This window comes from Lepidochelys olivacea (assembly GCF_965140295.1).
Source record: "Lepidochelys olivacea isolate rLepOli2 genome assembly, chromosome: 7".
Taxonomy (NCBI): domain Eukaryota; kingdom Metazoa; phylum Chordata; order Testudines; family Cheloniidae; genus Lepidochelys; species Lepidochelys olivacea.
This window is the reverse complement of record NC_140417.1, coordinates 122,379,200-122,400,272: the sequence shown is the minus strand read 5'-3', so window position 1 is coordinate 122,400,272 and position 21,073 is coordinate 122,379,200. Positions and strand designations below refer to the sequence as shown.

Below are 21,073 nucleotides of genomic sequence, written 5' to 3'. Positions count from 1 at the left end.
ATGACCTTGAATAAAAGGCCCTGTAAGTACAAAGTTATTATACTCTTTGCCTGATGTCTGTTAATAAAGTGCCGTAAACATGTAAATATAGTTATTTACAGTAGCAAGTAAGCCACAGGTGCCATTTAACACAATATTTTCCAAACTTTCAAAAGATGAGCCCTCTTTTAGGACAACAAAACTGACTGGGCTCTCACTGCAGTCCCACCATGTGAAGTTTAACAATCTACCCATCTCTCAATGTATACATCTGCTGTGCCCTCACTTCCTTTCCCCAGCTGGTACTTCATGCCCTCTGCCCCACACTTTTGGGAATTGCTGGAATAGATCTGCATAATATTAAACTTCTACTCATTTCTAAGATGCTTTGATGTGCATTGAAATAATTTAAATGTCAACATTGTTAACTCATTATTGGCATCAGAGTAAGCAACCACTGAAAACAATGGGGCAATTCACTCCTGAGGGCTGTTGTTCTAGGCTCTCTGCAAATTCTGGTCTCTGAAGTGGTTTCACCCCCTTCACATTTTCAAGGTTTTCTTCACAGCCATAACAGCTAGAGACTTAGTGTTTGTTGTTTTGTTTCTTTTAATGAAAGCTGAGATTCTGGAGAACAATTTATGTCAGGGTCTTTAGCTGGGGTGCTCCCGCATCTCTCCCCACTCCAGCTAGTCTCTGATGAACCCCCAGGGGCCATACCACACACTCTGGGAAACACTGATTTTATATATGGGAAATACATTTGTGTATCTTTCTGTTTAATGCTAAGTAAAACATGCACTGGAAACTACCTACTTCCCTCCTGTCCACCCCATCTCACACACACAATAAATGCTCAGAAACCATTCAGCAAATCCCAGACTGTATCAGTTTGAGACCTTCACAAAGCAAAAGTGCAACTTTATCTGTCAGCAGCCGCTGCCCAAGTGTAGTTGGTGGAGTGCTCCATTCCATTATGTAACTGCCCTCATCTTTAAAGCAGATGTATTTTCTGTGATGACCACTGTGTCTAGTAAGTAATGACCCACCATCAACTGAACAAAAAGGGAACAGGGGCCCTGGCCTTTGTCTCCACACCTTTTATGATGGAGCAGTGTGGAATGCTGCAGGCTGGGATGGGTGGGGAATGTAGCTTGCAGAACCATCACAGTGAAGTTGCTATGCTCCTAGTATGCTGTCCGTGTAGCAACTCAATTAGGGAAAATGTGGTTGCCTTGAACCAGTGTGTGCAAACCAGGCCATGTCTATGGATTTGAGGACTGAATGCAGTCCTTATACGTGGGGCTATTGGAGGCTGTTCACCTCTTTCACCCATCCTCTGTCCCACTGTCATAAGCTTGACTCTTTAGTTTCTGCACACACACCATCCTGCCATAGGGCTAGCCCACCTCTTGGAGGGATGGGGGTGCTCCCCTGCAGCAGCTGTGTCAACCCCTCCTCACCCTGGCACTGCATGCCAGAAACTTCTGAATACCTGCTGGTCCTTTCTCCTCCAATGAGACCCCCAGGCTGGCCCCCCATCCCTCCCTCTTCATAGTACCCCCAGCACCCCATCCATCCCTTCCCATCCAGGCTTGGCTCGCAGATCCCCAGCCCCCCACCTCTTCCTCCCCACCCAGGCTAGCCCCTCCAGTCCATCCCTCCTGCCTCACCTAGGCTGGACACCATCCATCCCTCCCTCCCTCCCTCTCCACGGCACCTTAGCCCCCCCTCCATCCATCCATCCATCCTTCCCCAGCCAGGCTGGGCCCCCCAGCATCCCACCCCTTCCCACCCTCCCCCACAAGCTTGGTCCCCAACCCCCACCCCTTCCCCCCAGGCTGGACCCCCATCCCTCCCTCTCCATAGCACCCTAGCCCCATCCCTCCCTCCCCACCCAGGCTGCCCCCGGCCCCTCCCCCAGACAGCAGGACCCTCCCCTGGCTGCCCTCCCAGCACCCCCCAATCCCTCTCCCCTCCCAGGCTGCCCCCCCAGCACCCCCCAATCCCTCTCCCCACCCAGGCAGCCCCCCCCAATCCCTCTCCCCACCCAGGCTGCCCCTGGCCCCTCCCCCAGACAGCAGGACCCTCCCCTGGCTGCCCCACCAGCACCCTCCAATCCCTCTCCCCACCCAGGCTGCCCCCCCCCAATCCCTCTCCCCACCCAGGCTGCCCCCAGCCCCTCCCCCAGACAGCAGGACCCTCCCCTGGCTGCCCCCCCAGCACCCTCCAATCCCTCTCCCCACCCAGCCTGGCCCCCCAGCACTCCCTAATCCCTCTCCCCACCCAGGCTGCCCCCCCAGCACCCCCCAATCCCTCTCCCCACCCAGGCAGCCCCCCCCAATCCCTCTCCCCACCCAGGCTGCCCCTGGCCCCTCCCCCAGACAGCAGGACCCTCCCCTGGCTGCCCCCCCAGCACCCTCCAATCCCTCTCCCCTCCCAGGCTGCCCCCCCATCCCTCTCCCCACCCAGCCTGGCCCCCCCAGCCCCCCCCAATCCCTCTCCCCACCCAGGCTGCCCCTGGCCCCTCCCCCAGACAGCAGGACCCTCCCCTGGCTGCCCCCCCAGCACCCTCCAATCCCTCTCCCCTCCCAGGCTGCCCCCCCATCCCTCTCCCCACCCAGCCTGGCCCCCCCAGCCCCCCCCAATCCCTCTCCCCACCCAGGCTGCCCCCCCCAATCCCTCTCCCCACCCAGGCTGCCCCCGGCCCCTCCCCCAGACAGCAGGACCCTCCCCTGGCTGCCCCCCCTCACATCTCGCACTCACCATCCTCTACCTACGCGGCTCCCGGGTTACCATGGGCAACTGCGTCATGCGCGCCGCCTCCTACGTACAGCGTCACCCTTCTCCGCGGCACGCACGTCGCACGAGCGGCAGCGGGGCCGGGTCGGACACAGATTCCGGCCCCTGCCGGCCGCGTCGTGCCCCTCCTCGGCGCATGCGTATTAAACCTCCTTGGCTCCCGTCCCGGGTCCTGCGCTGGTGCTGGCAAGGGGGGGGGGCGGCCGGCTCTGATTGGCTGACAGGGGCCACGCCTGAGGGAGCGGGGCGGGGAAAGCCACGTGGGCCCGAGCGAGGGAGAGGGGCTCTGGCCTGGGGGCCGCAGCAGGTAGGGGGCCGGGGGCCCTGGGATATGCAAACCCCGGAGAGCTGGGGGGCGCGGTGCAATGGGAGGGGGGGCAGAGGGGTGCAGGGCAGTGCAATGGGGGGCACCGGGTAAACCCCAGGAGGTCAGAGTGCGGTGTAATGGGGGGCGGGGCAAGCCCCCCCCCGCGGGTCTGAAGGGGGGGGCAGTGCGGGGCAAGCCCCCCCCCCCGGGGGTCTGAAGGGGGGGGCAGTGCGGGGCAAGCCCCCCCGGGGGTCTGAGGGGGGGGCAGTGCGGGGCAGGGCAAGCCCCCCAGAGTCTGAAGGGGGGGGCGTGGCAGGGCAAGCCCCCCCGGGGGTCTGAAGGGGGGGCAGTGCGGGGCAAGCCCCCCCGGGGGTCTGAAGGGGGGGCAGTGCGGGGCAAGCCCCCCCGGGGGTCTGAAGGGGGGGCAGTGCGGGGCAAGCCCCCCCGGGGGTCTGAAGGGGGGGTGGGGCGGGGCAAGCCCCCGGGGGTCTGAAGGGGGGGTGGGGCGGGGCAAGCCCCCGGGGGTCTGAAGGGGGGGGCAGTGCGGGGCAGGGCAAGCCCCCCAGAGTCTGAAGGGGGGGGCGGGGCAGGGCAAGCCGCCGGGGGTCTGAAGGGGGGGGGCGGGGCAGGGCAAGCCCCCGGGGGTCTGAAGGGGGGGGGCAGGGCAAGCCGCCGGGGGTCTGAAGGGGGGGGAGTGCAGTGTGAGGCAGGGCAAGGTTCCAGGGCTCTGAAATGGGGGGGCAGTGCAGTGCTGTGGGGATTGCAATGTAAAGCCCAGGAGGTCTGAAAGGGAAGCGCAGTGCTTTGGGGGAGGGGAGTGCAGTGTTTACCCTGTTGGGGGGTGGATGGGGGAGGGGAGGGGAAGGGGGGTGTGCAGTGCTGGGTAGAAACCAAGTGATCAGAGAGGAGTGTAGTGGTTTTGGTGGAGGGGAGGGCGCAGTATATAGCCCAGAGAATCTGAGAGGACATGGCAGGTGCAGCATAAGCTGTGTGTGGAGACAGGGACGTTATCGGAGAGGGACTAGGAAGGGGAGTACAGTGCAAAGCCTAGGGTATCCAAGGGGGACGGGGGCGGGCAGTGCAGTTTCATGGGGGTGGGTGTAGAGTGAAAACCCCGAGGGGAGCTGAGAGAGCCAGGGCAGGGCTGTGCAATAGGCGCAGCCTTGGCAGAGTGGAGGGGACTAGATAAGCTCAGACAGGCGGGGAGAAGTGGAGTTGTAGAACCTGGAAAGGGGCCAGTGGGGAGAGCCAAAGGGGTGTGGGTGTGGTGTGGGCAAAACAACAGGCTGTGACCTAGGAAGGTAACTTTGGTTGCTGTATTTTGGATGGACCCATGGCAGTGAGTAATCCCAATGGGAGCTGGTCAGCGGCTGGGCCAGAGTTTCTGCTGTCAGGACGCACACAAGGGTCTTTGTCCAAACCCTAAAGCTTTTTCTTCCACAATGTTTCAGAGTGCCTGAGTTGATGGCTGGGGCTTAAGTGATTGACTGGGAGCAAGCAGAGATTTCCTCTGACACCTTTTACCTGCTGTAACCTGGGTCACATCAGGCTAACCATGGGTGCCCAGATGCAGCCTCATGCAAGGAAGCGGGGAAGAGGGAGTGTGTGTTGGCCTGGGCTAGCCAGTTGGGTGTGGGAGAACCTGCCACACGTCACTGTTGTAGGGGATGGAGGGTTGAGACTTGAAACTGTAGCTCATTGAAACCATGCAAGCAAAACCCTCTGTTGCAAGAGAAGGAATCTTCTGAAACCCAATCCAGCGGGAAGAGTTGACAGCCCTGGGAATATAGCAACTGGTGACTCTCTAAACAGACTCTGGGCATAATGAAGGGGTGCGAAGCAAGTTCCTGGATCATCTGAAATCTCTCAAAGCGAGTTGCTAAGTGGCTGGGTTCTCTGTGTTTATTTAAACCAGTTTTCTGAAAAACGCAGCCCCCTCTGTTCCCCCTCACCCTGCCACAGTAGCTGTTTCAAGCTCTGTTAGGTTAACGGCATTTTGATCACATCAGTTGCTTGATGGAATGTTTCTGCTGTGTCCATGGTAACTTTTCTGGACCTTTCCAAGTGGCTGAATGTTGATTTGAGCCAGTTTCTCCTTTGATGGAACTGAAAGGAAATGTCCTTTCCGGGCTTTGGACAACAGCCAGAGGTGGTGAAATCCTCACCTTGTTGCTCTCCCCCCTCATCCCTGCCGGGGCTACCCACCCACATCCCCTTCCTCTCTCCTTGCTTACTGATACTTTTTCTACACAGAAAGAGAGATGTTGAATTAGATTGTTGTTTTCCGTGGTTCACTGAAAGGAAAGTAAGGGGGAATCTCTAACCTCCTTGGGGGGGAGGGCAGCTGCTGTTGGGGTGAGGGACTGGTTCACTGTGTCCACCCCATCCAAAGGTGGGGGGAAAGGCATAAAATCAGCCAAAGCATCATTAAAACTTAGTCACAATGTTGGACAAAGCAAACGCTCTACAATGGAAATGTTCTGAGCTAAATACATCCTTAGCATCATGGCATCAGTGGCATTGCACCAGTGAGGTGTTGAGGTTCATTACATCAGTTTCCCTCAGCCCTGATCTCCATCTGTCTGGTTTACACCTTCATTCTCTCTTTCGGAGCCTGTATAGCTCCCCTCCCCTCAGACTCCTCTTTCAAAGCTCTCCTTTAAATTAACTCTTTGCCTGCCGTTGTTCCCTCCAGCCAAGAATCTCAAAGACCTTTAAATCACTCATGTTTGTAACTCATGACTCTCCCATATGGTAGATAATCCCCATTTTTAGAGATGAAGAAACTGGCAGCACAGAGAGGGCAGAGCTAGGGATAGATAGGATAGAACCCAGGAGGCCTGACAGCAAGCTTTGCACGTTCACTGCAAAACCATCAGTCCCTTCTTTCTTCAAGATGTTTTGTCTTTTCTGATTTGGCTTTTCTCCCTGGTCTGCTTTTACCATCAGTGTTTTCTGTCTATTTCTTCCTTCACTGCTAGGTGTATCTCTTCCATAGCTGCTTCTCCTTCCCCATGTACTTTAAAGTTTTTAGAATCCTAGAACTGTAGGGGTGGAAGGAACTCAAGAAGTCATCAAGTCCAGTCCCTTGTGCTGAGCTGGGCCCAAGTTAACATAGACCACCCTTGAGACACGAGTTTGCCCAATCTGGTCTTTAAAACCTCCAGTGATAGGTTGTGGAAGCCTATTCCAGAGTTTAACTACTATGGTTAGAAAGTTATTCCTAAAATCTAACACTCAATCTTCCTTGCTGCAGATGAAGCCCATTACTTCTTGCCCTGCCTTCAGTGGATTTGGAGAACAATTGATCACAATCCTCTTTATAACAGTCCTTAACGTATTTGAAGACTGTTACCAGGTCTTCCCTTGGTATTCTTTTCCCAGTTTTTTTAACCTTTCCTCATAGGTGAGGTTTTCTAGACCTTTTATCATTGTTGTTGCTCTCCTGTGGACTCTGTCCAGTTTGTTCCCTTCTTTCCTAAAGTGTGGTACCCAGAATTGGACACAGTACTCCAGCTGGGGCCTCACCAGTGCTGAGTAGAGCGGGACAAAACAATTACCTCCTATGTCTCACATTCAGTGCTTCCTTTAATGTGGCCCAGAATATTTGGCCTTTTTTGCAGCTGCGTCATATTGGTGACTCTTATTCAATTTGTAATACACTATAACCCCAGATACTTAGTAGTAGTACCACCTAGCCAATTATTTCCCATTTGTAGTTGTGTATTTGATTTTTTTTCCCCCCTTCCTAAGTGAAGTACTTTGCACTTGTCTTTTATTGAATTTCATGTTGTAGAATTCAGACCAATTCTTCAATTTGTCAAGATCATTTTTAATTCAAATCCTGTCCTCCAAACTGCAGGCAGCCCTTCTCACAAGAGTGTAATCTGCACATTTTGTAAGCGTACTCTCCACTCCATTATCCAAGTCATCAGTGAAAATATTGAATAGTGCTGGACTCAGGACTGACCACTGTGGGATCCCGCAAGCAACTGCCTACCGGTTTGACAGCAAACCATTGACTGCTCTGAGTACAGTCTTCCAACCAGGTGTGCACTCATCTTACATTAATTTCATCTAGACCACATTTCCCTGGCTTGCTTATGGGAGTGTCATGTTGTACTGTGTCAAACACCACCTTCTTCCCCTGATTAAATCCCATTGAAATGAATGCATGGGTCTCATTGACTTCAGTGGGCTTTGGATCAGTCCCCTGGTGAATGGAATACCCTGTGCATGTTGAGAGGATGATGCACATTTATAAAAGAAGTTTAATATTTATTCAGAGGTCAAGCTCAGCACCGAGACCTGTAAGCTTGATTCAGTTTGGTGGACTGTTTTCTAGCATTGCAAGGGCAAGTCACATTCCCCTGCACAGTACAGGGTCGTTGGACTCTCTATGAAGTCCTGATTAATAATTAGGATCCTTCGTGGGCTTTAACTTGGGACAAACTGACAAGCAAAGTGATTATTTCATTTTCCAGTCTGTCTTATTTTTCCTTCCCTCCCCCAATATTTTCACCACCAGAACCAGACTCGGAAGCTGCACCTGTGTTTCGAGTGACTTCCCCTCCTCTCACACGCGCCCCCCTCCCCCCCCAACAATGCCCAAGGAAGCTACATGATATTGGCAGGGCCAGTTGCTCAGCTCCTGCCTCCCTGCTCTAGTCACTGGACTGCACTGCTTCTGGATTTGCACACTGCCCAACCTTTCATCCCTCTCCCTTGATTGCATCTCTCTCCTGCCGTTGCTTTGGCCAGTTCCTGCTCACCAAAGGGATCTCTGCCACTCAGAGGTGGCTGTACATGGGTGGCTCTCCAGGAGCTGTGAAGACGAGGTGGGAGACAACCTGTAGGTGAGGTGCTCTGTAGCTGGCTGGCTGAATGGAAGCCACCGCAGGAGTGGAGCGAAGAGAATGTGGCTGGTGGCTCAAAAGGACGTTGTCTGTTTCCTGCTCCCCAGCATCATCCCCAGCCAGTAGAGCATGGCAGCTGTCTCCTCCCGTTTTGAGGCTACACCCCTTCCTTCCATTGAGACGTCTAGACCAGTCAGCAATGTATCCAGGACAACAGCACTGGGCAGCTGCTGAAGTAATTTATGCTGCAGCCCTCATGGCCCCAGTGGGTGATGCCAGTCCATTTAAAAATGCACCCATGTTGGCACGTGGTAAAATGAGTGCTGTCAAGTGCATTGGTCGAGTATGGGTTTGGCATGGGGCGTCTCCATCCCTAGTGACCACTGAAGTTAGCCAGGTTGCCATGTTTTGAGATTGTCTGATAAATGGTAAGTTAGGATTCCCGCTGCTACACTGGAACTATCAGTGACAATGGATCTATCCACAGGATTTTGGAATTAGTCAGCCACGGGACACGTGCTTCCTGGGATGTCCGAAACTGGGCTGCACAGTGCTCTGTGGGGACCGATACTGCCCCAGCGAGGATGGAGAAGAGGAACTGAGAATCCGTTTCTCTCTCTCATTCCTGTGATTCCCTGAGGCCCTGCAGTGTGACAACTCTCCCAGGCGTGGCGTTAGGAACATCTGTTACTGGGAAGTAGTAGATTGTTAGATGCCAAACACCCATAGGTGTGGGTTCCATTGCATAGCTCAAAGGAGGGCTTAGACTAGACATAGTCTGTGTCGGAAATGGATCTGGAGAAACGTTCATTTAAAACATAACACGGCTCCATGGATGATCCCCAACGCTGCCACTGTCTGGCTGCGTGACCTTTGTCTGTAAAATGGGGAGAGCAAAACTTGCTTCTCATTGTCGACTGCAGGGAGATCTGCAGGTGGGAAAAGCTGTGTTGGTGCCAAGTCTTAGCAGGCTATTTTGCTTTATAAAATCTGAGAGCAGATCACCGCCCTGTTCCTTTTGTGAGCCTTGTCCATCATTTCAAGGTTCAAGTCTTCATGGTTCAAGTCCATGAAACTCTCAGCCAGTCGCAGTCAGTTACGTGGCTACTTTAAAGCCAAACAATAACTTAATTCTAAAATAAATAGTATATGCCCAGGTGGCATCCTCAAGGTAAGAGCTAGCAGCTCGGATTGGGCTCAAGGTTAATCCGTTCTTAAACCTACAAGCTTGGGGTGCGTTGTGTTTAAGTTCTCCCATTCCTATCACTTCATCTTTGCCAGTAGAGAAAGTGGTACCACGGGCTTAATTTGTCTTGTAAGTGGTGATTCTAAGGGGGCAGCAGAATCCTTCCAATCCAAAGGATCCTCATATTGCTCCTTTTCTGAATTGGGCCATCAGGGTCACCCCCTTCCCCGAATATCAATACTTGGCTATTTCATATGGCTTTTCTCATCTTCAGAGCATTGCACAAACATCAGTTCAACCTGGCAAGGCTGGTAAGTTTAATGATCCTCGTTAAGATGATAGGAAACAGTGAGGTACAGAAAGTTTAGGAGGACCTATACGTTTGTGTTGGAGTCATAATGTTAGAGAGAGAAATACTACCTGAAATTGTCATTGTAGGAGACTTTAATTTCCTGAGTATAGACTGGAGAGCAAATGCTTCTGACAGTTATTCCTGTATGTGATCATTTGCAGATTTTTAGTTGGTAACTAAGGTTTTTTATTTCAAAAGGGCAGATCTTGGGGGAATTAAGTGAAGTTAACTGACCTGAAAAGCTCAGAGATTTCAATGTGCAGGACGGGCTTGGAATTTTTTTTTAAGTCTTGAGGTACAAATTCCACATCGTTTTTGCGTCCCAGCATGGGGGAGAAAAACTTGTGGAGAAGCTCTCCAGTTCTAGCTGGTTGAAGAACCAGCTCAGAAAGGATATTAGGAGTAAACAGAGCCTACGAGAACAAGAGAAAGAGATTGATCAGCAAACAGAAGCTCCATGTTGGTGTTGAAAGTGTAGGGAGAAAGTGAAACTCGCCAAAAGTAGTTAGACCTTGCAAATGACATTAAAACAAATAGTAAAAGATGCTTTGGCTATATAAATAAAAAGAGCAAGAAAAGAAGTGGGGTTGCCATGCAGTGATGATGGGGTAGAAATTAAGTTTACACTAGGTATGGTCCAAAACTTTGCCTCAGTTTTTAGCAAGGCCGGGGATGGAGAACATGGGGTGACAAAGGCAGGATGACTAGTGTGAATGAGCATCTAGAAATGGAAATAACCACATCTGAGGTAGGAAGCAAAGCTCAAAGAGTTTAACGTGTTCTGGTTGGGGACCCAGATAATCGTCATTCCAGAACACTGAAAGAATGGACACTTGAAACTAGAAGTCCAGTAGCAAGGATTTTTAATACATCTATCAAATTGGGTGTGGTAGAATATGAATGGAGAATAGCAAACATAGTGTCTATATTTAACAAAGTAGGCGGGGGGGAGGAACTGATCTGGGAAACCATAGACCCATTAGTCTGAGCTCAGCAGTATGCAAGGCTTTGGAACAAATTTTGAAGGAACAAAAAATTAACAACATAGAGGTCAAGGGAAAATGTGATGAAATGCAACACAGGGTTACCAAAAATAGTGCTGGATGAACCTGATATTTCTTTAAATAAGGGAAATGATGGGAAATTCGGTAGATCTAATCTATTTGGATGTCAATAAAGCATTTGATACAACGCCACAGGAAATTATTAGTTAAACTAGACAAGATGAGGATTAGTACAAAATTGTAAAATGTGTAAAGAAATCACTAAAGGGGAGATGGCATTGGTCGGTGCTGAAGGACTGTCGGGCTGGAGGGAGGTTTCTAGTGAAGTTCCTCAAGGTTCGTTCTTTCGTCTAATCTTTAATATTTTCATTCATGACCCGGGCATGAAAAGTAGGAGTGAGCTAGTGAAATCTACTGAAAACACAAAATTGGGAAGCACTGTCAATACAGAGGAAGATTGGAATATTATAGAAGAAGAACTGGATGATCTAGAAGACTGGAGTAATATTAAATGTTATCCTATTTCTAGTACAAAATGCAAGGTCATGCACTGAGGGTCTAATAAGTTCTGCTATCAACTGAGGGCTCTGCAGCTGAAAGTGACAGAGAAAGACCTGGGTGTATTCATTGATCATAGGATGACTACAAGCTACCATTGTGATGAGGCTGTGAAAAAGGCAAATGCAATGCTAGGAGGTATGCTCGTAACGATGGGAAAGTATTAATACCATTGCACTGGGCAGGCGTCCTCTGAAAAACCAATCCAATTCTGCTCACCCACGTTCCAATTTCAGTTCCTCTTTTTTTGAACAGGTCCAGATCCAGGAGGTCCCTTCCAGGCCTATGTCACTATGATTAGAACTTTGGCTTTCCTAGCTCCTAGGCCAGTACTGCAACAATTGCTGGCTCTCTAGAATACAACAATGAGAATACTTGGCATTTATCAGCCAACAAGCTCAGAGGTTGCCCATCTTGCAGATTTTTCTTTAGAATGTCTGTCTTCTTGCGGGGTTTGATAACGACAAACCTACTGAGTCCATTAACCAAGCTGAAGGATCTTGTACACACTACAGGCCAAATAATTCCATATCCAGGGAAGTTATAAAGTCCACCAAGAATGGAGGAAGTTTGCAGTATTTACATAAGAACTTAAGATATTGGGTCAGACCAAAGGTCCATCCAGCCCAATATCCTGTCTGCCGACAGTGGCCAATGCCAGGTGCCCCAGAGGGAGTGAACCTAACAGGTAATGATCTAGTGATCTCTTCTGCCATCCATCTCCACCCTCTGACAAACAGAGGCCAGGGACACCATTCCTTACCCATCCTGGCTAATAGCCATTAATGGACTTAGCCTCCATGAATTTATTCAGTTCTCTTTTAAACCTTGTTATAGTCCTTGCCTTCACAACCTCCTCAGGCAACGAGTTCCACAGGTTGACTGTGCGCTGAGTGAAGGACTTCCTTTTATTTGTTTTAAACCTGCTACCCATTAATTTCATTTGGTGGCCCCTAGTTCTTATGTTATGGGAACAAGTAAATAACTTTTCCTTATTCACTTTCTTCACACCACTCATGATTTTATAGTCCTCTATCATATTCCCCCTTAGTCTCCTCTTTTCCAAGCTGAAAAGTCCTAGCCTCTTTAATCTCTCCTCCTATGGGACCTGTTCCAAACCCCTAATCATTTTAGTTGCCCTTTTCTGAACCTTTTTTAATGCCAGTATATCTTTTTGGGGATGAGGGGACCACATCTGTACACAGTATTCAAGATGTGGGTGTACCATGGATTTATATAAAGGCAATAAGATATTCTCTGTCTTATTCCCTTTTTTTAAATGATTCCTAACATCCAGTTTGCTTTTTGAATTGCCGCTGCACACTGCATGGATGTCTTCAGAGAACTATCCACAATGACTCCAAGATCTTTCTCCTGATTAGCTGTAGCTAAATTAGCCCCCATCATATTGGGGAAAAAATAACCCCAACTATACATACAATGTGAATTACTTTACATTTATCCACGTTAAATTTCGTTTGCCATTTTGTTGCCCAATCACTTAGTTTTGTGAGATCTTTTTGAAGTTCTTCACAGTCTGCTTTGGTCTTAAGTATCTTGAGCAGTGTAGTATCATCTGCAAACCTTGCTGCCTCGCTGTTTATAAACGGAGTGCACCGCTGGGCTAAAAGTCTCTGGCATAGGCCTGGGATCAAAGAAGTTACGAGCTCTGTTAGCACAGACTGCAAATTGCCCAAGCAAAATACCTTCAGCTGTCTCCTTTGGCTTTAAAAACACAGGGAAATTAATTGCAAAAAAGTGGTCTTGACCCAACACTAAACTTACAGTATCAAGTGCTCAGAAGGCCTGTGCTATACAGGGGGTCAGACTAGATGGTCACAGTGGTCCCTTCTGTCCTTGGAATCTATGAAAAAAAGATGACTAGGAATGCCAGGTTACGGCTTCTTCCTCAGTGTTGCTGAAATTCAGTGTCTTAGCTTCCGGTGTTCCTTGTTAAATATAAAACTTAGTATACTGCTTGCTTGTTAAATCCCCTAGTGAAACAAGCAGGATGTGCAATGTGCCAAAGATAACGTCCTAAGAGCAGCATTAACTTCTCCTGAAGTCTGCAAGCTTGAAAGTCTTTGATTAATTGGATAGTGTCCATGAAGGATGTGGACAGACATATTTAAATGAATGCTAAACATTATCAACCTTAATATTGCAGTAGTGCTAAGTGGGGTTGGGGAGCGAGGTGCATCTGATGGCGCGATGTAAGGAAATAGTGTGTTGGTAAAGGATGCGCTATGAATTCACTCTCCTGCTGGGTAGCTAGGTGGCTCTGTTCCTGGCAGCAGGACAGAAATCTCTCTTTAAGGCAGAATGTATTTTTCAGGTGAACTTCCAGAGGGTTCCAATCCAGAAGTCCAGCGGCTTTGGACTTCTCTAGGAGTTTATCAGTGGGGAGTTTAAAAAAAAAATCCCAAATAAAGTGCCAGTGGGCAAAGCATTTGAAACCTCTACTATCCTGCAACATCAGAGCTTGGCTGACATTGGGCCAGGCTGGCTCAGGGGAACGGTTATGGGGCAAGGAGCTCTTCTCATTGTAGGTTGCTGGTTCAGTTCAAGGCAAAGGTCATGATGGCTCTGTGGTAGCTTCCATGCAATGAGCTCTGGGATCCTAGTACAGTTCCTAGGGAGCAGGTGTCAGTTGTAACACCACCCTCCCCCCATCCCCTCCGCCAGAGTTGGAAGGTCAGAGCAGAGAGGGCCGGGATTGAGGAGCCCAGACACTGAGCCTGGCAATGTTGCCAACTCCACATAGCAGGAAGTCACCAGACAGATCTTGAAAAGTCACTAGATGTAGCTGTTGAAGCACTCAAAAGGAGTCAAAAATGGCACTAAACAAAATTTCCAGAGTATTCAACAGAGAAATATATACACAGGCAGGTGTGTGTGTGCGTGCGCCCAGGCGAGTATAGTCACAAAATCATTCACAAGCAGCTCTATAGATTTGTTAAAATCCATTCCATGCTCTTCTTACTACATTCTGGTGGACACCAAGTCAATATTACGTCTCCATTGAGCATGTCCTTGGAAGGAATTGCATTCCAGGGCTTCTTGGGCTGAGATCACTGTAATCTGCAGGGGAGGAAAAGAAGTTTGTGGAGGCTAATTAAATACTTTGCTAAAGCCAGGGGCACTTTGGAGAGAGCAGCACATTAGCCAGGGCTTGTTTTTAGCCACATGTGTTCTTTCTTGCTGCTCCATAGTAGGTAACACACCCTGTGATGCAGGGGAAGATGGCTAATGAAGCTGGCAGAGCGGGGGGAGGCAGGTTAGCCAGCCGGGAGAGCCGCACAGATGGAAGGTGGGGTGGGAGGAGAGAGGGCCACGTGCCCCAATGGAGTGGGGGCACCAGGCCTCCAGGGAGGAAGCCTTTACTATAGGATCAAAGGTGGAGCTAGCTTGATTTTTGGCTCCCCTTTACTTCTTCCTCTGGCTTGGCCTGGGGTTTGCTGCCTAGCTGTTTTCAGAAATCGAACCCTGGAAGCAGGGGGAAAGGGTCCGGCTAGTGGATTTTTATTTTTAAATCTACTTTCTTGGCTCCCTGCAGGGCCCAGCTCAGGTCAGGCGAATGCCCTCTTACCCCTGGCTCTGGGCTCCCCCTTTCACTGACCTGTTGGCTCAAATCCACGCCGGCAAGAAAGTGGGGCTTGGCTGAAATTAACCAATCCCAGCCGCCGTGGGCTGCAGTGGGATGAGGATATTTTGCAGGTTTAGATATGCCCAGTGCTTAATTTGTGATGAAAGAGGGGCCAGGGCTCAGCTACCCTCAGTCCCAGCAAGCTCCAGCACAAATTAAGCACTGCCAAACGTGTCCGATAGATAGGAAGGATGCTATGCGTTGGGGCTAATGAATATTTTCCCTTCTTAATCTGGTGTGTTTCATTTATAAAGCAATGCCACGTTATCACGACTATGGGGTTTTTGTTTGTTTGTTGTGCTTTTAATTGCAGCAATTTGATCCAGAGGGGAAGAGGAAGATTTACAAACCCCCGCTGTATGGACTTTGCTGTTTGCCTAATTGAGAGTCCAATTTCCACCCATTTAAGGGGGCCTGGCTGCAAGGGCAGAACCTCCCCTGGCCCTCATTAAATGTTCTCCCCCTCTCCGAGCCTATTCAGCAAAGGGCTTAAGGTTTGTACGTGAGCCAGTGGCCCTCTGCTCATTGGGAAGGGTGCTCTGTATGCTGCAGCCCAGGTCAGTGAATTTCAGCCCAGCCTCCCTTTCTTGCCAGCCTGGATTTGAGCCGACAGGTTAGTGAAAGAGGGAGCCCAGAGCCAGGGGTAAGAGGGCATTCTCCTGACGTGAGCTCGGCCCTGCAGGGAGCCAAGAAAGTAGGTTAAAAACAAAAATCCAGTAGCCGGACCCTTTCCCCCTGCTTCCAGGGTTTGATTTCTGAAAACAACTAGGCAGCTAACCCCAGGCCAAGCCAGGGGAAGAAGTAAAGGGGAACTGAAATCAAGTTATTTCCACCTTTGATCCTGTAGTAAGGGCTTCCTCCCTGGAGGCACATTGGGGCACATGGCCGTGTCTCCTCCCACCCCACCTTCCATCTGTGCGGCTCTCCTGGCTGGCTAACCTGCCTCCCACACACAGCCTGCTTTATTAGCTGTCTTCCCCTGCATCACAGGCCATGCTACCTACTATGGAGCGGTGAGAAAGAACATTTAGGTAAAAACAAGCCCTGGCTAATGTGCTGCTCTCTCCAAAGTGCCCCTGGCTTTAGCAAAGTATTTAATTAGCTTCCACGAACTTCTTTTCCTTGCCTGCAGATTACAGTGATCTCAGCCCAAGCAGCCCTGGAATGCAATTCCTTCCAAGGACATGCTCAGTTGAGACGTAATGACGTTGATGTGGTGTCCACCAGAATGTAGTAAGAAGAGCACGGAATGAATTGTATTAATGCTATCAAGCTGCTTGTGAATGATTTTGTGACCATTCATATTGGTGACTTCTTTCTCTGAAAGTCACCGTAATTGGCAGTAAAAGTCGCTAAATTTGTCACTGGTCACTTTGATACTTATTTTCTAGCTAGGGAAACAAAAAAGTCCCTAAATCTGGTGACAAAGTAGCTAAATTGGCAACTAACTTAAGCTGCCATTTTGAGGGTGGTTTGAGTGAGGTGCACCTAGGCTCGTTCATTTCACATGGGCCACTGAACAGCTATTGGCTGAATAAAAGCTTCAGGTTGCCACCAGCCTGGGACTGACTAAGACTGGTGACCTGAGGATGTAAGCCACCATCTTCTGCCCGTGTCATGCGTCACTGTCCCCTCTGACCTCTTCAGGCCGCTGAGCTCAGCTGGGATACCTGAGCTGATGTTATAGTGTGGAAAACTAGACTACATAATTATCTGTATTGTGGTGGGACCCAGAAACCTCCAGCCCACTGTGCTAGTAGGTGCTGTGCAGATACACAGGACAGAGACCATCCCTGCCTTGAGGAGCTAATGCCCTAAGTAGAGGCAGAAATGTTTCTTGGCACCCCGTTCTCCCCCAGTGGTATCATGTGCGCTCTGCATGCCCAAGGCTAAATAAGGGATGTCCGGCAGTGAGCATGTGAGCTCATGCACCTCTCCAAGAATGAAGCTGGCTTCTGAATGGCCAGCGGCTTCAGTGATGCTTGAGCCAGAACCAGGTGGTGGCCAGGCCCTGCACCACTGCCTTTGCTTAGAAAGGCAGTTTGGGCTAGTGGATTGAGCAACTCCTGAGGCCTACCCTAACTCTCACGCACTGGGTTTTCTTCCTGGCCCTGGGAAGAAGGATCTTCTCCCGCATTTGCTCACCGGGCCATTTCACGGAGAAGTGCTGGCTGTGAAGGCCGATTACGTGGCAATACTCTGGTACAGGAACCTTGGGGAGGTTAGGGGAAGGTTTCCTCTTAAAAGTTCTCCCCTTTCTCTTTCCCCTCCAGATCCCCGCTAAAACGATGATCAGGCTGACCAATTTTAGCATTGACGCCCCACGCTGGGACCAGAACACTTTTGTGGGGCGCCTAAAGCATTTCTTCAACATCACAGACCCGCGGACGGTGCTGGTGTCGGAACATGAGCTGGACAGGGCTAAGGCGCTGGTGGAAAGCTGCAGGTAAATGGCCAGGCGGCCACTGGATCTGAATGAAGGTAGAAGGCTGTTTGCAGCCTGCCTTTGCTATATGTGGGGGGTAAACCCCTGTGGTGAGGAAAGCTTCCCTCTCTGTTCAGCAGTGGTATCTTCACCACAAGGGGGTGACATAGTAGCATGTGCTTGAGCAGACAGTACATTTGGTCCAGCAGAGAGCAGTAGCCACCCCATGCCAGCCAGTAGATTGCATGTGCTCAGCCCCAGGGGTTGGGATCAGGGGGGCATCTCACATTGCTCAGCAGAGTCTTTGGCTTCTTAAAGATCTGCACCAACAGGCCCCATAAGGAGTTCTCATGCAGCCCTTCCGGGTAGGTAAGGTGGTGATGGTAACTGGACATCCTAGAGGTGGTGGGGCTGGAGAGCAGGGGTCTTGCGTAGTGCGGGGATACTGAGGAGGTTATGGAGAATATGGATGCTCCCCTTTCAGCGCATATACCAAACGCATCCTTGCCCCTAGATGAGCCGTGCTCACCTAAGCCCATTCTGTAGGCACTCTGCAGGCATGGCAGTATGTGAAGGCTGGAGATTGGCAGGAGTCTGATACTAGGTGGGGATGGTGAGCTGACAAACTCCCAGGACGTTGCTCTTTCTGCTACCTGCAGGGCTGGGCTGGTACCCCCGGGAACCAGCCAGGAACAGCTGTTCTATGCCAAGAAGCTCTACGACTCTGCGTTCCACCCAGACTCTGGCGAGAAGATGAACCTGATTGGGAGGATGTCATTTCAGGTGCCCGGGGGAATGGCCATCACTGGCTTCATGCTGCAGTTTTACAGGTCAGGGGCTGCAGGGGAGCAGCCAGAGCCCCTTTCCCAGTCCCCCTTTAAAGCTGTCCCTGTTAGGCTAAGCAGGGAATTGACTGCAATGAGTTGCAGGAAGCCACATCAGACCGGATGGATTAGCTCCCTCCTGGTGGCAAAGGGCAGGGGGACAGACTCAGCAGCACCATGGATTCTAATATCAATCCCACCAGCGTGGATGCCATGGTAATGGGCATGGCATAAACACCTAGATAGAAGGGAGATGCAAGGGCTGGGCCTGTGATGTGACAAACGTGAAGAGAAACCTGATCTTCTATCTCTGAGCCTTTTTGACCACTCAGTGCAGCATCCTCCTGGACTATTAACATGACTGAGACCTTTAAACCATGTGGGCAAGGTAATTTCCCCAGGGTGTCCAGTCCAGTCCCATGTTTGATATGACCCCTGACCTGAAACATTGGTGATCTTCATGCAGGGAAACAGATGGGCCTACTCTTCATAGGCTGCTAGAATGTTATTTACAGGTTGTATTCCTTGCACTATGTGCCTGCCCTCGACCTTGGGGCTAGCCTCTCAGTCCTCCCTGTCCTCTCCATATAGTTGTCACCTGATCTAGAGATTGTGTATTAATTATATTGATTACTTAAGAATTCCCTATCAACACTCCCGAGATCAGGCCCAGTAGTATTAAAATTACCATTCAGTTGGGAACCCCAATGTGTGCGGTTGCAACACTCACTCTTAGGAAATACCTTCTGTATTTCTATTAGTTTTATTAACACAGTTAGTGAAGTTGCAAACACTCCATCCCAGCACGGTAGATGGAGATAATACAGAAAGGGCAGCTGAGCATCTGTATACTCCCACCGTCCTTTGCAGAAGGACTTAGAGTGTCTGTTCGTCCTCACCCTCAGTGTCACCAATGGTTGTCATCCTGGCATCTCCCACGCGTTACATCTCCCATACATGTACGGGCCGGGACACAACTTTTATAATGTGTGATGCTGACACCGCTGTGCTTAATGCATGTTCAGGAGGGCTTTTTTTGTATTTCCTTGCCCTACTAATGTGGGGGTGCCCTTCTCCCATACTTTACCCATTCATTTACTTCAAGCTTATTGGTGTAGATGCCAATTAGTTACCATGGCATTCTTGGGGTCAGACAGCCCTCCATGGTGTTATATCTTATGATCTAGGTCTATTCCTAGTTAACTGCTTATGCTAAGTCTTTGGGGCTGTATGCCTTGTTTTGCTAAACTATTTTCTTACAGGACTGAGGCCTGCAAGATTGTTACTTCACTGCATTAACTTAGGCCTATGCCTGAATACCTGCACCGATAGCTACGCAGTCCAGGCTTGTGCCAAACCCCCACAGCTTCCTCCTCCGCCATGTTTTGAAATTCCGGCCCTTCCACCCAGCCCTGGGAGCTTAAACGTGGTCACCATAGAAACCCTGAGCTCGTGGAGGAAACGTGTCCTTGCTCTGAGGTTACAGCAAGTGAAATTACTTGTCACCATTTCTGCTAATTCATCTTTTTTTTGTTGGGGTTATTAGTTTCAAAAGGGAGGGAAAGGTAAACTGGTCAATTTCACTGTCCTGCCTTCTGATCAGTTTCACTGTGGGTTTCCAGCAGGACAGGGCTGGGTTGGTGTCTGCAACCTGGCAGGGAAATGCTAAAACCCAGCACAAAGACACCTTTTTTAAAAAAGGCTGCTAACATTTCTGTTTCATTAGATTTAAATCTTTGTCCCGGCCTCTAATACATCCAAGTATTTGTGCAAAAAATGAGCCCTTTGCCCAATTGAAACCTCATCTGTCCTTTGCTTCACTGGCATGTTTTTCTTCTTTATCTTATTAACCGATTCTGCTGTTGATTAAAAACCCTTTAATTATTAACCCAAAGCCAGTCCTGGGCTCTTACTGCTCTTTTTTTTTTTAAACTTGCCTCTCCTGGTTCCTTTGTATCCTCTGAAATCCCGGATCCCACCTCTCCCAGCGAGTCCCACTGTTCAAGAGAGACCGTTCCTAATCTGTAGCACAATGTTTTCTTTCTCACTCTTGGAAAAACCTCTCCTTCTCTGGTGTGTGTCAGTGGAATTAAAAGGTGCCCCCATGTTTGCCTTCCTCTGTGTCCCTCCTATGCCGTTCAACGAGAATGTTCTCTAGGGACTGATCCTGGCCTGACTCCAGATGATGGACCAAAGCTGGGATTTTTTGCAGCTCTACTGTAGAGTCAGATGCTGGCGGGTTGGTTTGCTCTCCTCTGGGAGGAGCCTGACAAGACCGCCTCACTAGCAAGGGGAGGAGCAAAAAGGCATTTAGCGCCTCCTCTTTTCTAAACTCATATTGCCATTGGCTACCTGGATTGCGAATCCCTAGATAGTGACCAATCGGATTAATGAAGGTGGAGTCTCCCTTTGCCTGAGCAATAAACTGGCTCAGGATACTCTCAGCCATTATCTTTATCCCCTTCCTGGCCTTTAAAGGGCTGAGCTTCCTGTCCCCAACTGGTCTGTGAAAGATCCTCTCATCTCTATCCCCCTCTGCCCACAGATCCCTAGGTGCTTTTCAGACAGTAAAGTCATGCTGGCAACCCGAGTGAGACAAGGAACGAATCCCCTCTGCCCCCATTTGACAGATGGGTAAATTGAGATGCAGGGAGTGGGAAGCCTGAGGAGTGCCCATGAGTCGCTGGCGGAGCTGAGGATCTCTGCCAGGATCCTTAGTCCCACCCACATGCCGTCACCACAGACCGTCCTTCCCTTCAGAGGGGTAGGGACACGCCAGGCTGTGGAGCAGAACTCGGCCAGGTTGACGTGGTGCCTGGTGGAGTGAGTGGCCAGGGGAAGGAGCCCACCACAGCCTCACCCCTGGGCTCAGCACAGCTCGGCAGGAATGAACAAATCCCCCAAGAGCCCTCCCTGCCTAGCTGAGAGCCCAGGCCCACTGCTTGGTCACCTTGCTGCTCTAGTGGGAGGCAACATGGCTCTGTGGAGTGGTAGCCAGGACTCCTGGGTTCATTTCCCAGTGGGACCGCAGGCAGGTAGCTGTGCCTCGGTTTCCTTCTTGGCAAAATAGGGGTGATGTTTGTTTGCGTGCACACACACGCTCTCACTCTTTCTTTGTCAAGCCCTCTCAGGAC

At 50.2% G+C, this 21,073-nt stretch overlaps 2 protein-coding genes across 5 annotated transcripts in view; one reads left to right on the top strand and one right to left on the bottom strand.

Annotated features, from left to right (window-relative positions):
- Positions 1 to 2,905, bottom strand: part of ARL3 (ARF like GTPase 3) — a 38,750-nt gene extending 35,845 nt beyond the window's left edge. Inside the window, exon 1 of the mRNA XM_084633444.1 lies at positions 2,746 to 2,905. Coding sequence (XP_084489570.1) covers positions 2,746 to 2,748 — 3 coding nt within the window. The 5' untranslated portion in view covers positions 2,749 to 2,905. The remainder of the gene's footprint in view (positions 1 to 2,745) is intronic.
- A 108-nt stretch (positions 2,906 to 3,013) lies between these two features.
- SFXN2 (sideroflexin 2) overlaps positions 3,014 to 21,073 on the top strand; it is a 29,276-nt gene continuing 11,216 nt past the window's right edge. The window contains exons 1-3 of one of the 4 annotated variants that reach the window (XM_084634880.1): positions 3,014 to 3,088; positions 16,964 to 17,136; positions 17,775 to 17,945. In XM_084634880.1, coding sequence (XP_084491006.1) covers positions 16,979 to 17,136; positions 17,775 to 17,945 — 329 coding nt within the window. In that variant the 5' untranslated portion in view covers positions 3,014 to 3,088; positions 16,964 to 16,978. Of the gene's footprint in view, positions 3,089 to 6,984; positions 7,138 to 11,045; positions 11,183 to 16,963; positions 17,137 to 17,774; positions 17,946 to 21,073 lie in introns of those variants that run through there. The other 3 variants (XM_084634881.1, XM_084634882.1, XM_084634883.1) reach the window with 3 other exon arrangements.